This window comes from Oncorhynchus nerka, linkage group LG28 (assembly GCF_034236695.1).
Source record: "Oncorhynchus nerka isolate Pitt River linkage group LG28, Oner_Uvic_2.0, whole genome shotgun sequence".
NCBI classification, from domain to species: Eukaryota; Metazoa; Chordata; class Actinopteri; order Salmoniformes; family Salmonidae; genus Oncorhynchus; species Oncorhynchus nerka.
Window position 1 is genome coordinate 65,910,273 of NC_088423.1, and position 14,331 is coordinate 65,924,603.

At 43.7% G+C, this 14,331-nt stretch overlaps 1 protein-coding gene across 1 annotated transcript in view; it reads right to left on the bottom strand.

Annotated features, from left to right (window-relative positions):
- Nucleotides 1-14,331, bottom strand: part of LOC115112741 (neural-cadherin-like) — a 231,134-nt gene that overhangs the window by 80,814 nt on the left and 135,989 nt on the right. Inside the window, exons 17-21 of the mRNA XM_065013013.1 lie at nt 13,181-13,464; nt 10,619-12,233; nt 9,978-10,071; nt 8,720-8,904; nt 1,483-1,709 (exon numbers count right to left, since the gene is read on the bottom strand). Coding sequence (XP_064869085.1) covers nt 1,483-1,709; nt 8,720-8,904; nt 9,978-10,071; nt 10,619-12,233; nt 13,181-13,464 — 2,405 coding nt within the window. The remainder of the gene's footprint in view (nt 1-1,482; nt 1,710-8,719; nt 8,905-9,977; nt 10,072-10,618; nt 12,234-13,180; nt 13,465-14,331) is intronic.

A 14,331-nucleotide genomic window follows, 5' to 3' on the forward strand; every position in this document is an offset into this window, starting at 1 on the left:
TTGGATTGGCCATGTATCCAGACAACCCATTTTACATTACAGAATCCAGAAATGAAGTCTCACAACAAAAGGCCTGGAAGCAGAGATCTATAACACAAAAGGGTCCCCTTTCACTTTCCAAAATCAACTAGAACGTCCCTTCTCTCTAGACACTTTATTACTTCTACAAGAGGAACATAGAACTTGGTCTACATATCAATGAATTTAACCACAGAAAACCAATATGTTCTTTCTTAAAACTGTCAGGGGTGCACTAACAATTGAAATGCTCTACCAGCAAGGGAAATCTCTATTGCCGTGAAAGAAACAGAGAAAGAGAGAGAGAGAGAGAAAATACCATTTATGTCTCTCATATTTCCGAGCATTACTGTAGAATTGCAAACTTTAATAACCACAGCCTTCCCCCCTCCCTATTTCCCTCTCCTCGCTCATCTTCCCTCGCCACACTTCACATCTCATTGTGATCGATGTCTTTTCAGAGGGGCACACGAAATCCAGATGACAGAGCACAGACCAACCACAAGCCACACCTGAAGCATCCCCAACCTCTCTTTCTCCTTTCCTTCTCTCTCTCCCTTTCTCTTTATTTCTGTCTTTCGTTCTCTCTTTCACTGATTTCTCCAACTCGGTATATCCCCCTCTCTCTCTCTTTCTCTCCCTACACTATTTCTCTCTAGCTTTCAACTGCATGAAAGAGGAAGTGAATGTGCGCCTCAATGAAGAGATGGCAGAACAGAAGGAAGCCGAAACTAAGTGTTGGGTAAGGAGGATGATTACAATTTTGAAATTGTACATTTAGTAATTTTACAGAATCTCTTATCCAGAGCGACTTAAAAGAGCAAATACAGGTTTTGTGCTCAAGACTTTTCACCTAGTCGGCTCATGGATTCAAACCAGCGACCTTTTGGTTACTGGCCCAACACGGTGTAATAGTCTGGTTTAACTTTAAAGATTGTCCCTGTGTAACAACTACACTGTAAGGCTCCACAGCCCACAATAATCTATAGCTGGTCTGGTGAATACAGTCCAATACTGCTATAACTAATGTATTCAAAGTGACAGCACCACAAGAGCAGTTCAGATATATTATACTGTAATTGACATTGCAATGTTACATAATCCATTAGTAACATCCACATAAAACCAGCTCAAAAAAACTAGAGGGTTACATGTTTCATTATGTGGAAAACAGAAGGCTACACAAATACATATTGCACATTTTTTCGATTGAAATCCCCCTCTCTTCAAAATAGGCAACAATCCTGAGTGACTGTATTTTCCATAATTTGACCACATATGGAAATGTCTTCTGTCCACTAATCCTGTGTGTATTTTCAGTGGGGTCAAGTTAGGGTTGCATCTTCTGATGCTTAATGAGTGAGGCTCGTTAAAATAATCACACAATCGTTCTTTTATTTTCATTTTCTTACTCAAAGAAAGTCATAGTGTATTCAACAGGATAACTTCCAGGGTCATCATTACCTTTTGTTTGTGAGCAGCGAGGTATCCCTGTAGTCTCTCTGCTCTGAGGAAGGGACTGCTGTGCACTGCGAAGCGCACGTCCAGTGTCCTCTCCCTGACGTCCATCAGGCTGAAGACGTTGATGTCATCAACGCCCACCGCCAACATCTCTGACAGGAAGTCCACCAGCAGTTCATAGCGACTCCTCAAGCTACCACGCTGCTCAATAAACTCCTTCGCTGTGACGTCTGCAACACACCACACATAGACACACAAACAAACAAAGTTATACAAGTTCAGAATAGAACATATGCCAGAGGACTCGTCCCTCTCGTTTTCCGAGGCTAAATTAATGCATCCCCCAAATCTCTTCAATGAGCAGGAGAAACTTACAGGCAATAAACAGAATGTGTTCCCAGACCTGACCAGACAGGCCCTGTCAATCTCCTCCCCTCTCCCCGCCCGAGAGCCACTGGCCCTGGCTCAGCAAGACAGACACCACCCATCCCTGCTACACATTGTCACAGTCACAGCCAACGCTCACACAGAAAGACCCCTCTGGCTATGTCAGGGATATTGAGAGGGAGAGGACGGAACAGCCTTCAACCTCAATTTGGAAGAGTTGCCAAGGAGAGGGTGCCAAGGTGAGAGAGCTCCTGAGCCGAGGCCGTCTCTCCCCTGAGTCAAGGATTCCTCTAATTGAGCCGACACCTTCTAGCATGGGATTAGGAGAGAGAGGGGAGCTGGGGCTGGAGCAGGGGCCCTGGGCTTGACCTCTGCCCACCCCCACTCCCCGCAGTCCCCTGGGCCCTGTTTGACATAGACAGGGTCCCCCTACTGCTCCAATCGAAACTCTTTAGCACACAGGAGACAGGTGGAAAGGAAAGGAAAAGAGATTTCATCCAATTTTAATGATATCAGTGACATAGTTAGAAATAGTTATAAGGGAGATGGCTCCAATAGTCATATCTGGTGAATGAAACGTTTAATAAATTCATGTTTTTGAATTTGGTTGTTAATAAAAAGTTTAGTGTGTGTAACTGTCTGACTAAATATGTGAGTGTGTGTGTAACTTTCTGACAATGTGTAGTGTGTCTGTGTGCTCTCATCTCTCCAACTCTTAATCCCCGCGCTGACGGCAGGCTTTAAGTGTCATGCTGGGAACACCTGAGCTGTGTCAATCTGGGATCATTAGGTCCCGAGGAGTGTCAGTGTTGCTCAGTGTGATTAAGGCCATGGGAGCAGACAGAGGGAGGAATCCTAGATTGACAATAAGAGAATGGAAATGGAGCTCAGTGAGGGGATGCTGCAGCCATCTGTCTGGTCTCATTACCAGTGCTGTGGGAGACAGGCAGGGACTGTCTTTAACATGGAGGGACAGATTTACACCTGGCTTTGATCCAATGCAATGATCACATTGACTCTCCTTCCCACGGGCATTAGGGGGATACACACAAACCCACACACAAGCGCACACACACACACATGCACACAAAACAAAGACACGTACATACACCCCCCTAAGTATTTATTTGGACACTGAAGCTATTGGATATTAGATAACAAGTTCTTTATTTAAGGGTATGGTAAAACTTGTAGAGCATCAACCGATGGACTATCTACAGACTATCAGTAACATGCCAACTGCATGTCTGCTGACTTTCAACAATAAATTGTCTGTAGTCCATCTACAGATGTTCAATTCTTTAAAACATCTTGGGGCTAGGGTCTATTTTCCTGAATTTCCGCTTGACTGACGTGCCCAAAGTAAACTGCCTGCTACTCAGGCCCAGAAGCCATGATATGCAAATAATTGGTAGCATTGGATAGAAAACACTTTAAAGTTTGTAGAAATGTTAACCTTTTGTGACTAGGGGGCAGTATTTTCATTTTTGAAAAAGAAAAAAACGTTCCCGTAGTAAATGGGATATTTTGTCAGGACAAGATGCTAGAATATGCATATAATTGACAGCTTAGGATAGAAAACACTCTAAAGTTTCCAAAACTGTAAAAATATTGTCTGTGAGTATAACAGAACTGATGTTGCAGGCGAAAGCCTGAGAAAAATCCAATCCGGAAGTGCCTCGTGTTTTGAAAGCGCTTCGTTCCAATGTGTCCCTACTGAGCAGTGAATGGGCTATCAACCAGATTACTCTTTCTCCGTATTCCCGAAGGTGTCTACAGCATTGTGACGTAGTTTTACGCATTTCTGTTTGAAGAATACCCGTAGGCGGCTACATTGCGCAAGTGGTCACCTGATGCTCCCAGAGAGATTCTCGCGTAAAATACAGAGGTAGCCATTACTCCAATCGGTCCTACTGAAAAACTCATTGTCCCGATGGATATATTATCGAATAGATATTTGAAAAACACCTTGAGGATTGATTATAAACATTGTTTGCCATGTTTCTGTCGATATTATGGAGCTAATTTGGAATATTTTTTGCCGTTTTCGTGACGGCGATTTCTCAGCCAAAACGTGAAGAACAAACGGAGCTATTTCGCCTACAAAAATAATATTTTTGGAAAAAAGGAACATTTGCTATCTAACTGGGAGTCTCGTGAGTGAAAACATCCGAAGCTCATCAAAGGTAAACGATTTAATTTGAATGCTTTTCTGATTTCCGTGACCAAGTTACCTGCTGCTAGCTGGACAAAATGCTATGCTAGGCTGTAAACATATTTTGAAAATCTGAGATGACAGGGTGATTAACAAAATGCTAAGCTGTGTCTCAATATATTTAACTTGTGATTTTCATGAATAGGAATATTTTCGAGTAATATTTATGTCTGTTGTGTTATGCTAATTAGTGTCAGATGATGACAACGGTCCCGTTCACGGGATGGGGTGTCACTAGAGGTTAAAATAATGTATGAGACTATAGCACAATTAATATGGTAGTCAAAAATCCAAAGAAAAACCAACCTGATTTATTAGATTTTTTTAAGGTCCCAGGCTCTAATAATGGAAAGCTATGGGTCTTATGCAATTTAAACCTCCAGATTGCAATTCCTATGGCTTCCACTAGATGTCAAAAGTCTTTGTTCAAGGTTTCGGGCTTGTTTCTTCCAAAACGAGGAAGAATTTGGAGTTTTGGTACAAAGAGTCACAGTTTGAAATCAGTCTGTGGGCGTGTGACGAAGAGGACACGCACTTTTACTTTTCTATTGAACTTACTTCTTTCCGTATTAAATATTATAGTTTATTTACATTTTAGGGAACCTGAAGATTGTTTAGATACGTAGTTTGACTTGTTTGAACAAAGTTTAGCGGTAGGTTTTTGGATTCCTTTGTCTACATGTTGAACAAGTGGATTACTGAAATTGATGGCGCCAACTAAACAGACTTTTTGGGAAATAAACAAGGATTTTATCTAACAAAATTAACCATTCATGTTGTAGCTGGGATCCTTGGGATTACAAACAGAGGAAGATTTTCAAAAGTAAATTATTTATTTAATCGCTATTTGTGATATTGTGAAGCCTGTGCTGGTTGAAAAATATGTTGATGTGGGGCGCGGTCCTCAAACAATCGCATGGTATGCTTTCGCTGTAAAGCCTATTGTAAATCGGACAATGCAATTAGATTAACAAGAATTTAAGCTTTTAAATGATATAAGATACTTGTATGTTGATAAATGTTTAATATTACGATTATTTATTTGAATAGCGCGCCCTCCAATTTCACCGGATGTTGTCGACAGGTGTCCAGCTAACGGGATGCCTATTAAACAATAAAATCTAATTCCCCAACGTTTAGTATTTTGGATAGTATTGGATAGTATTTTGGAATTCAACTCCACAAATGAAAGCACTTTATGTATCTAGTTCCCACATTTGAAGGTGTCATAAGTATTTGGACAAATTCACTTACAGTATATAACATTAATTCAAAGGTTTCGTATTTGGTCCCATATTCCTAGCATGCAATGACTACATCAAGCTTGTGACTACAAACTTGTTGGATGCATTTGCAATTTGCTGTGGTTCTGTTTCGGATTACGCTGTGGCCAATAGAAATGAATTGTAAATAATGTAATGTCATTTTGGAGTCACTTTCATCTTTAACTTTCATGATTAATTCATCCACATGAATGTAAAAGTGTTCAGACACATATTCTAGTCTTATTTACAATAAAAGTGACTCCAAAATGACAAACTAAATCATTAACCATTTGTTTCTATTGGGCACAACAACCCGAAACACAAACAAAACAAACTGCAAATGCATCCAATAACTTTGTAGAGTCACGCTTGATGTAGTCATTGTGTGCTGGGAATATGGGACAAAATACTAAACTTTTGACTAAACTAAAAACCATAAGTGAATTTGTCAAAATAATTATTACACCTTCAAATGGGGGGACTAGATACATAAAGTGCATTGATTTCTAAGTGGTGCAACAGATATGTATGAAAATACCCTCAAATAAAAAGGTGACATTCTGTACTGTTGCTTCATATAAAACATTTGATCTCAAATCCAAAATGGTGGAGGACACAGCCAAATTTTTGCTTCACTGTCCAAATACATACGTAAGGCACAGTAAATACAAACTACCTCCATTAAAAGAGACTAGCATGCCCCTGTCATGTCAGGTCAGCAGACAGACACACTGATGGTGACAGAGTAGAGGGTCTAAGTTGACTGGGTCAATAGGACCTTGAGACAGACTCAGAGGTTAGTATTGGTGTTAATCCCAGAGGTGAACTGAAGATATTTTTTCCAATTTCTATTTTTATTGATCGCATGAAGCAGGAAGCAGGAGAGATGCAAACAGGTGAGGTGGGCCCCAGAGTTAGACAGAAGTGAGGCAAGGGGGAGAATGGAATGAAGGATTAAATGTGAAACTTTTTCTAACTAATCTCCCAGCCAGAAAAAGACACACTCAAGCTGTTTCAAAGTTCTTTATCCCACATAAAAGACATTACCCAGAGGGCTGTGCGTTTGAGAGAGAGAGCGAAAGAGAGTAAGTGTGTGTGTACTTGTTTTCCTACCTTCCTTTACCAGGACCCTAATGTCCTAATAATTCACCTGGTTGGCCAGACAAGGTAGGAAAACAATAATAATAAAAAAAGACTTCTTCATGTCCTGAATTTGCTATTTTAAGCTTAAGGGTTAGATTTAGGGTTTTGGGTTAAGGTTAGGGTTAGGTTTAGGGTTAGGTTAAAGGGTTAGGGGTTAGGGAAAATAGGATTTGTAATGGTCAAACATTTTTACTCCCCCCAAAAGTCCTGAAATTTCACAAAAATAAAGCTGTGTGTGTGTGTGTGTGTGTGTGTGTGTGTGTGTGTGTGTGTGTGTGTGTGTGTGTGTTTCTTTGAAGATGTCATATATGCTTATGTGAACTGGTGTGGGCATCTCAAGGATTCACTATTTACCACACATTTCACCTTTCAATCATATTCTCCTGCAAGTTTTCCACAAAGAGCCTTAATCTCCCAGAATAAGATTTAACACTACATGTCCTTATTGCCTTCCACATTTGTTCTTGAAATGGGATTTAAAATGTCAAGGAAGCTATGTCAGTAATACTATAAGTAGAATTTTACATAATCCTTCAGACTTGGAATCCATGAGAATGTTTACAGAGTGCTTTATTTGTGAAATAACCTGAAAATGGCTTTCACAATCCCAATTACCTTCAGGTAATTGCTGTTTACAAATACATTTGGATTGGGGGCAGTCTTGGTGTTGACATTTAACATTTTCTGGGTTGTGTCTACAAATGTATATTTAACCCAATGTGTCCCACTGTAGCACCGCACGTTTTGGACTTCTAACACTGTTTAAACGTTGTGTGTTTCAGCTACGGACGTCGGGTTTTGTACCATTGGAATCGGCGACTTCTTCTACGTCCGGAGATACCAACCACGTCTGTGTGATTAATGGGGGCTGAGCAAGATCGGTGTTTGTGAGACAAGGGTGGATCTCGAAGAGGCCCCGGATCTTTCTGTAAAAACGTCTGTAGAGTCCGAATGGTTTAAGCAACAAACGACTAAAAGCTCTCTATGACAATCGGAGACGCTCACGAACACATTGCTCTATGATGCTCACACGCTACTCAGGAGTCATTCGAAGGTAAGGGGTTCTTCTAGGGAAACGCCGCACATTTGAAACAGTCGAAACTGACTCGTTGGATAATCATTTCCCACTGAGGAAATAATTTATGTACTTACAATATTCATATCAATTCATTTCTATAAATGTTTTGATTTGGCAGACCTTGTTTTTTCTATCTGTCAGTAAAACTCATGAACGCAACTGTTCATGTTAAATTCTACTACTTGTAGCCCTGGTTTCCCTAAAAAAGAAAATGGTAAAACACTTCATTGTGAGGATAAATATATGGGCTGGGCTTGCGGACAAGTCACATGAATACAGTCTTGCTGGGGTCTCAGGACTGATTAGGGTAATTGCACTCTAGGTTGAGCGTCTGAGTCTGGTTCAATTCTCAGCACTACAGCAGTTGTTGCCATATTGCTTCCAATAACACTCACCTTCAACAGACATTTTATGCCACGAGCCATTTCGATCAATACAAACTCTCCAGCTCTCTAAATGCAGTGGATATTGTTGTCATTTAGAGGATGCACTCGAAATACCCGGCTAAGAAGTTTAGGAAACCAAGCGGCTCTACTGTAGATGAAATGGACTGAAGCAGAGCGTAAACAAACATTGATTACGGAAGATTTTGGTTCCATTTTCATCACTTACAGTACATATTGTAAAACGTCCTGTTTACCCAGTTCCCTTTAAATAAATAATGTTACATCGTATATAATCACCAGCTGTAATGTAACGGCTCCTGGTTGGTGTGACTACATTGCCTGCTGCTGTTTTTTTGAAGCAAATCCCTTTATCAGCTTATATGAGCCATGACTCCCTCCGCTATTCCTCTCTCTCTTTTCATTTAAATATCTCAGAAATCATAAAATCCCCTCAGCCATAGACCATCTCTTCCAGAGTATATTTCATTTTCACACACACAAGCGGTGCATCAGACTATAATTGACGCCCAAAATGAAAGTGCTGAGGAAGCAAAACATTGTCTAATTATAATTGAGAATTACATACTTCCAAGAATGACATGTTTCCACTGTTACTAACCCATACATTGTATCTTGAAAATATACATTCTTATAAACATAAGAAATCATCTTCATACGATAACACCATATAAAACATTCCGACCCCTGATGTGTCCCAGGTCATACAGTAGGTCAAGGTTCAGAGGACTTGTGTACTGTACTGTACCTGCCAGGCGCAGGGATCCAGAATTGTAGATGGCCTCGTCGCGCAGCTCCCTCACATACACTGTTACCCCGGAGACGGCGTCTGGCCACACGCCGTCTGACACGCACACCTGAAACTCGTAACTGCCCGGGGGAGTGTTCTCCTTAATGATCAGGAATCCCGTCCGCTTGTTCAGGATGAAGTAACTGAGGAGGCATCAAAAACCACATCAGCAACATCAATGCTTCATATATTGCATGTAAAATGAGCAGCCTGGGGTACATCTGTAGTTAGAGTTGGTGGTATCACCACTGTGAATGAATACTAGGTTGACATAAATGAGAAGAAATGACTGAGAGAATTTGGGAACCAGAGCGAGGAGATTAAGACACAATGATTCAAAACAGCAGAATAAAAGAAGGAATAGATAAGAGAGAGAGGATATAAGAAGAGAAAATAAGAAAATATGGGGGAGGAGAGAATAGAGGGGGAGGGGGGAGGGAGGAGGGAGGAGAGGATAGACGAAAGAAGGGGAGAGAAGGGGAGATTATAAAAGGGATAAGAGCAAAAGATGAGAGGAAGCAACTCCTTGTGGTCCACGACTTCATACTTCCTTTGTAATTGAGCTCATTCAAGTTTGATTACACCGGGAATCAAAGCAAGATCCCAGGCACATCAAATAGTGAAGGAGACATTGAGATGAGATGGTTTATCATCTTCAAATCCAACTGTGTTTAATATGAAGTGTCAAAATTAGTCAACTGGATTCCAACCTTTTCCCTATTGAGTAATGCAGAAGTTTCTCTACTCGAGTGAAGATGAGAGATGCTAGATTAAATATTAACTCTGTATAGATTCAACAACATACTGTAGCTATGTGTGTTGAAAGAACAGATTCTCTGGGGGGGGGGGGGGGGGGGAAGCTACAGTCAATCTTCGTTTCTGTATGTGAGTGCAGGGCTATAGCAGTGGTAGTCGTCATGCTTCTGGATGTGAGGCCGTCGAAGGTGTCACATGGTATGACATGTTCCGAACACTGCTGTAGCTGCTGAGCCTTCACAGAGATCTCAAGGCAAACGTCTCAAAAACGCCCTGTCGCTCAGGGTTCCTCTGCTCTGCTCGTCTCGCTCCTTCGTCTCAGGTGCAGGTCCACAACATCAATGACAGAGAGGCTGTCGGGAGAGACATCACTCTCAAGGTTTATGGCGCGTTGAGAGAGGGCGACGGGAGGGAGGGAAAGAGAGAGAAATACAGATGAAGAGAGCTAGGGATGTCTTACTTGGGCACATGTCCGTCAAAGGCATAGGTCTTGTTGTCCCAATCATCAGGATCCGGGGCGTAGACCTTCCCCAGGACAGTGGTCGGCATCCTCCCTGTCGGCAAAGAACATAGATTTTCTCAAGGGTGTGTGTCTGTGTGTGTGTGTGTGTGTGTGTGTGTCACGAAGAGGCATAGTCAAAAAGAGCACTGTTCTGAAAACAGCTAGCTAGAGAAACGCCATCATGGTCATTGCAAGGCAACAAGAAAATGTGTCTGAAAGAAACTAGTCAACACATATTACCAGCAACTCTCCACTGCACTTCAACAATGGGGAACAAAATGTATTGACTCATTTTGTGAAAGGAGAGGTATAAACCAGGAATAGATAGTCAATCCTGAAGAGTAGAAAAGAGAATCAGCTATACCTAATTGCTCGCACCTATAGCAGCTCTTACAACAGGCGCCAGAACAACAAAAGAGACATGGTTTCTTTCCATAAACTCCCAGTTGAAGCAAAACCTTCAAGCCCTGGAAAAGGTCAGACTGAGGGTCAAATGATTTGCTCCTCATTCATATATTGCTTTGTGAATTTGTTCTCTCGGTGCTGTGCTATGCATGAATACATGTGCTATAGTGTATTGATGATGGCAGTGATCTCACCTCTGTGACTGTTGACAAAAATCTCCTTCTCTCCCGCCTGGTGAGCATGGTCGTTCTCGTCTCCTATGGTGATGGTCAGAGTGTTGGTGACCGTCTTGGGTGGATGGCCGCTGTCACTCATGATGATCTGTAGGAGGAACTCTTTCTGCCTCTCCCGGTCGAAGGCCCTCAGGGCTGTGATGGTGGCCGTGCCGTTTCCGTTATCCTGCAGGTAGAAGTCGTTGCTGTGGTGTAGCTCTAAGGGAAGGCTGAAGTAGAATGGAGATCCGTTCTCCGCTGAGTCTCGGTCTACGGCCCGCAGCAGTGTGGAGGTCTGGTTGAGTCTGACCAGCTGGGGACCAGAGACGTTCTCCCACACCACTGGAGCGTACGTTGCCTCAAACTCCGGCCCGTTGTCGTTGACGTCCAGCAGGGCCAGCTGAATGGTGGCGCTGCCCGTCAAGGCCGGAGAGCCGTGGTCAGAAGCCAGGACGACCAGGTTGTGTTGCGCTGCTGTCTCTCTGTCCAGAGCGCTGGTCACAGTGACTAGACCAGACTGGTCTACAGAGAACTGGCCCAGAGGGTCTGACTCCTGGAGGATTTTGTAGGTGATCTCCTTGTTTTGGCCTGAGTCAGAGTCGCTGGCCGTCAGCCTGGCCACGCTGCTGCCCACGGGCACATCCTCGGGCAGGGGCGCTGGCGGCTGGGAGAGCGCGATGAAGATGGGTGCGTGGTCATTACAGTCCTCTACCTCTACGACACAGTGGATAAAGCTGGAGAAGTCCAGATCTTCGACCTTCAGGGTGAGGTTGAAGAGCTGCTCACTGGGCCTCTCGTAGTCCAGCCTCTTCTTCAGCCTCAGGGTGCCACGCTGCTCCTGCCGTTGGCTCACCATGGAAAACTTCTGCTCTGGGTCTCCTGCCACCACACTGAATGTGAGCTGGGCGTTCTCGCCTGTGTCCCAGTCCTCAGCAGACAGCTCCAGCACCACCGCGTTGGGCTCACTGCTCTCAGGAACCCTGGCGAGGCAGGATCGCTCCGTGAACCTGGGTGCGTGGTCATTCACATCTGTCACCCTGATGGTGGCTGTACCCGTGCCCATCATGCCACCCCCGTCCCTGGCCTCCACCATCAGCAGGTAGGTCTCTGCCTGCTCCCGGTCCAGGCCACTCATTGCCACCGAGATGGTGCCCGTGGACGGGTTAATGCTGAACATGTCAGAGCCGCCGCCACCTGTACCCGCATTACCCACAATCCTGTAGGACAGCACAGCGTTCTGGCCCACGGCCGAGTCATCCAGGTCGGTGGCCGTCATCTCCATGACAGAGGTGCCGGGGGCAGAGTTCTCCGGCACGTTGCCATGACAATCGGGGGCGCAGGTGAAGATGGGCGCGTTGTCGTTGATGTCCCACACGTTGATGATGATGTCAGTGAATCCGGTCAGACCCTCGCCGCCCTCATCTGTGGCAAGGACCACAAACCTCCACACGGCCCGCTCCTCCCGGTTCAGAGTCCTCTGAGCATAGATCTTCCCCGTCACCTCATCAATAATGAACTCGCTCTCGGCTCCCTGGCCATGGAGGGAGTACCGCAGGGCCTCCTGGTCAGCATCCTTATCTGGGTCAGTAGCAGTTACCTACAACATCAAAGGGAATGTGCTTGTGAAGCTTTTTAATCTGCAGCCTGCAAACTTCTTTTATGGAGTTCAGCACTGTTTAATTATTGAAGCTGGCTGACTTGGTGTCATCCATCAGGTTGGTTGAAGTGTTAACTTCACACCTACCTGCTCTGCACAGTGATCAACTCTAGTTTATCGGCTACGTGCACAACTTTCACTCTCCTGACCTCAGCCCCAAATCAATCCCCAGGCAGAGCAACATCTACCACGAGAATTTAAATCTGTCATGAGAATTGCAGAGCGTCAGGTACTGTAGGTGAAATGAAACCAATGAGTGGTGAGGGGAAACTGCTAATGGTCTAAAGCTAGTACCAGATGTCCCATCTGAAGAACCTTATGAAATAGCATGATGTCATCTCATGCAATTCAGTCTGAGGACATAAAGGCTTGGGAAATAGAGTGTCTGCAACCTCCTGGTGCACAATGACTCACATTTTGAATGACAGAATTGTGTGACCTTGGAATTATAAGGTTCCATCTGCAAAAAGATGATTCTGAGATAATTGGTTGGAATGATTGTTATCTTGTATTCTTTTGAACTTGAATTAGGGTATGCAGTGGGTACAGAATATTTGACAAAGCAACGCTATGCAAGTAACTCAGTTTCGACAAAAATGCAGACAGAGCCTTATAATTTGAAGCTCTTGAGATACTGAGGGAAAAGCGTTCAAATGATAACAGAAAGAGAAAATGTCAGTCTTTCACGTTGACAGAGTTGTATAACACGGTTGAGTTGGCGGCAAAATACTCTCACGAGACTTCAGAAGTCTGATCCTTGATATCGTACGATTCTCCCTCATTGTCTGCTAATACATGTGATGACTTAATAGATCACTTGTATCTGTTGCCACAATAACGTGACAGATGAAGATGACTGCGTGACTCAATGAGCGTTTCACACATACCTGAAGCACGAACACAGGCGATCCATCCAGCTCTTCAGTCACAGAACCGTAGTACTCGTTGACCGTGAACACTGGCGCCTCGTCGTTCTTGTTGACCACGTTGACCATCACATCCGCATAGTCCTCCCACTTCCCGTCCGACGCCAGCACCAGCAGCTTGTAGCCCTTGTTCCGCTCATAGTCCAGAGGCTGGGCGATGAAGATGGTGCCCACCTCTGGTTCCACGTCAAAAACCCCGCCAGTGTTGCCAGACGTGATCTGGTAGCGCAGCTTAGCATTGGCGCCTAAACAGAACGATGTGGTAACTAAGACGTGTGTAGTAAGCAGAATATGGACACCATGAGCATCACATACATATCATTTAACATATATAGCTAACATTTTTCAGGAATCAAAGTTTTAGTTTTCCAATGAGTTCTGACTGAATCCAGGTAACAGTTCTGCTGGACATTTCAGGAAGTTTCTTCATTTTTATGCATCACAAAGCAATTGTAATAGGGTCTATTAGCTGATCAGGAGTTATATACAGAATCCAATAATTGAGAGGAGACTCAATGGAGTCTCAGTCAGATTCAATACATTACAACTCAAGAGAGGGAGAATGGAGGAATCTCCAAAGAAAATATATTCATAGGTTATTTGCAACATGAAAGTGAGGACGCCAGAACAGGACAGAGGACTAATCCCTAATCCTGAGTATTTTGTTGTGTTGGCAACAGTGCTAATGAAACATTAGAATGACCTGTGAATAGATATGTTTTCATTTGAGCTTCCTTCCCCCTTCAAGCGGCTGAGTTCAAATCCCAGTGGAGACCATGCATGCACAGAGCGAGCAACGCAGTGTAAACAAACTAAATGAAAAAACAAACACAAGAAATCCTATTCCCACTTGTACGTGTTAAAAAAAAAAAACGTCCCACTTCCCCTGGCTATAAGCTGTTATGCTGACAGGAGGAGAACAAAAAGAAACGATCTGATTCCACTTCCAGGAACTCTTATCAGCACAGTAAAGGAAAAAGACCTCACTGTCTCTCTCTCTCTCTCTCCCACTCTGTTCTCTCTCTTTCTCTGTGTTCCTAGTTCCCTGGCTCCCTCAGTAGTGATAATCTGCTTGGGGTGTCGGCCCATCAGCATAGCTGGCCCCGTGTGTG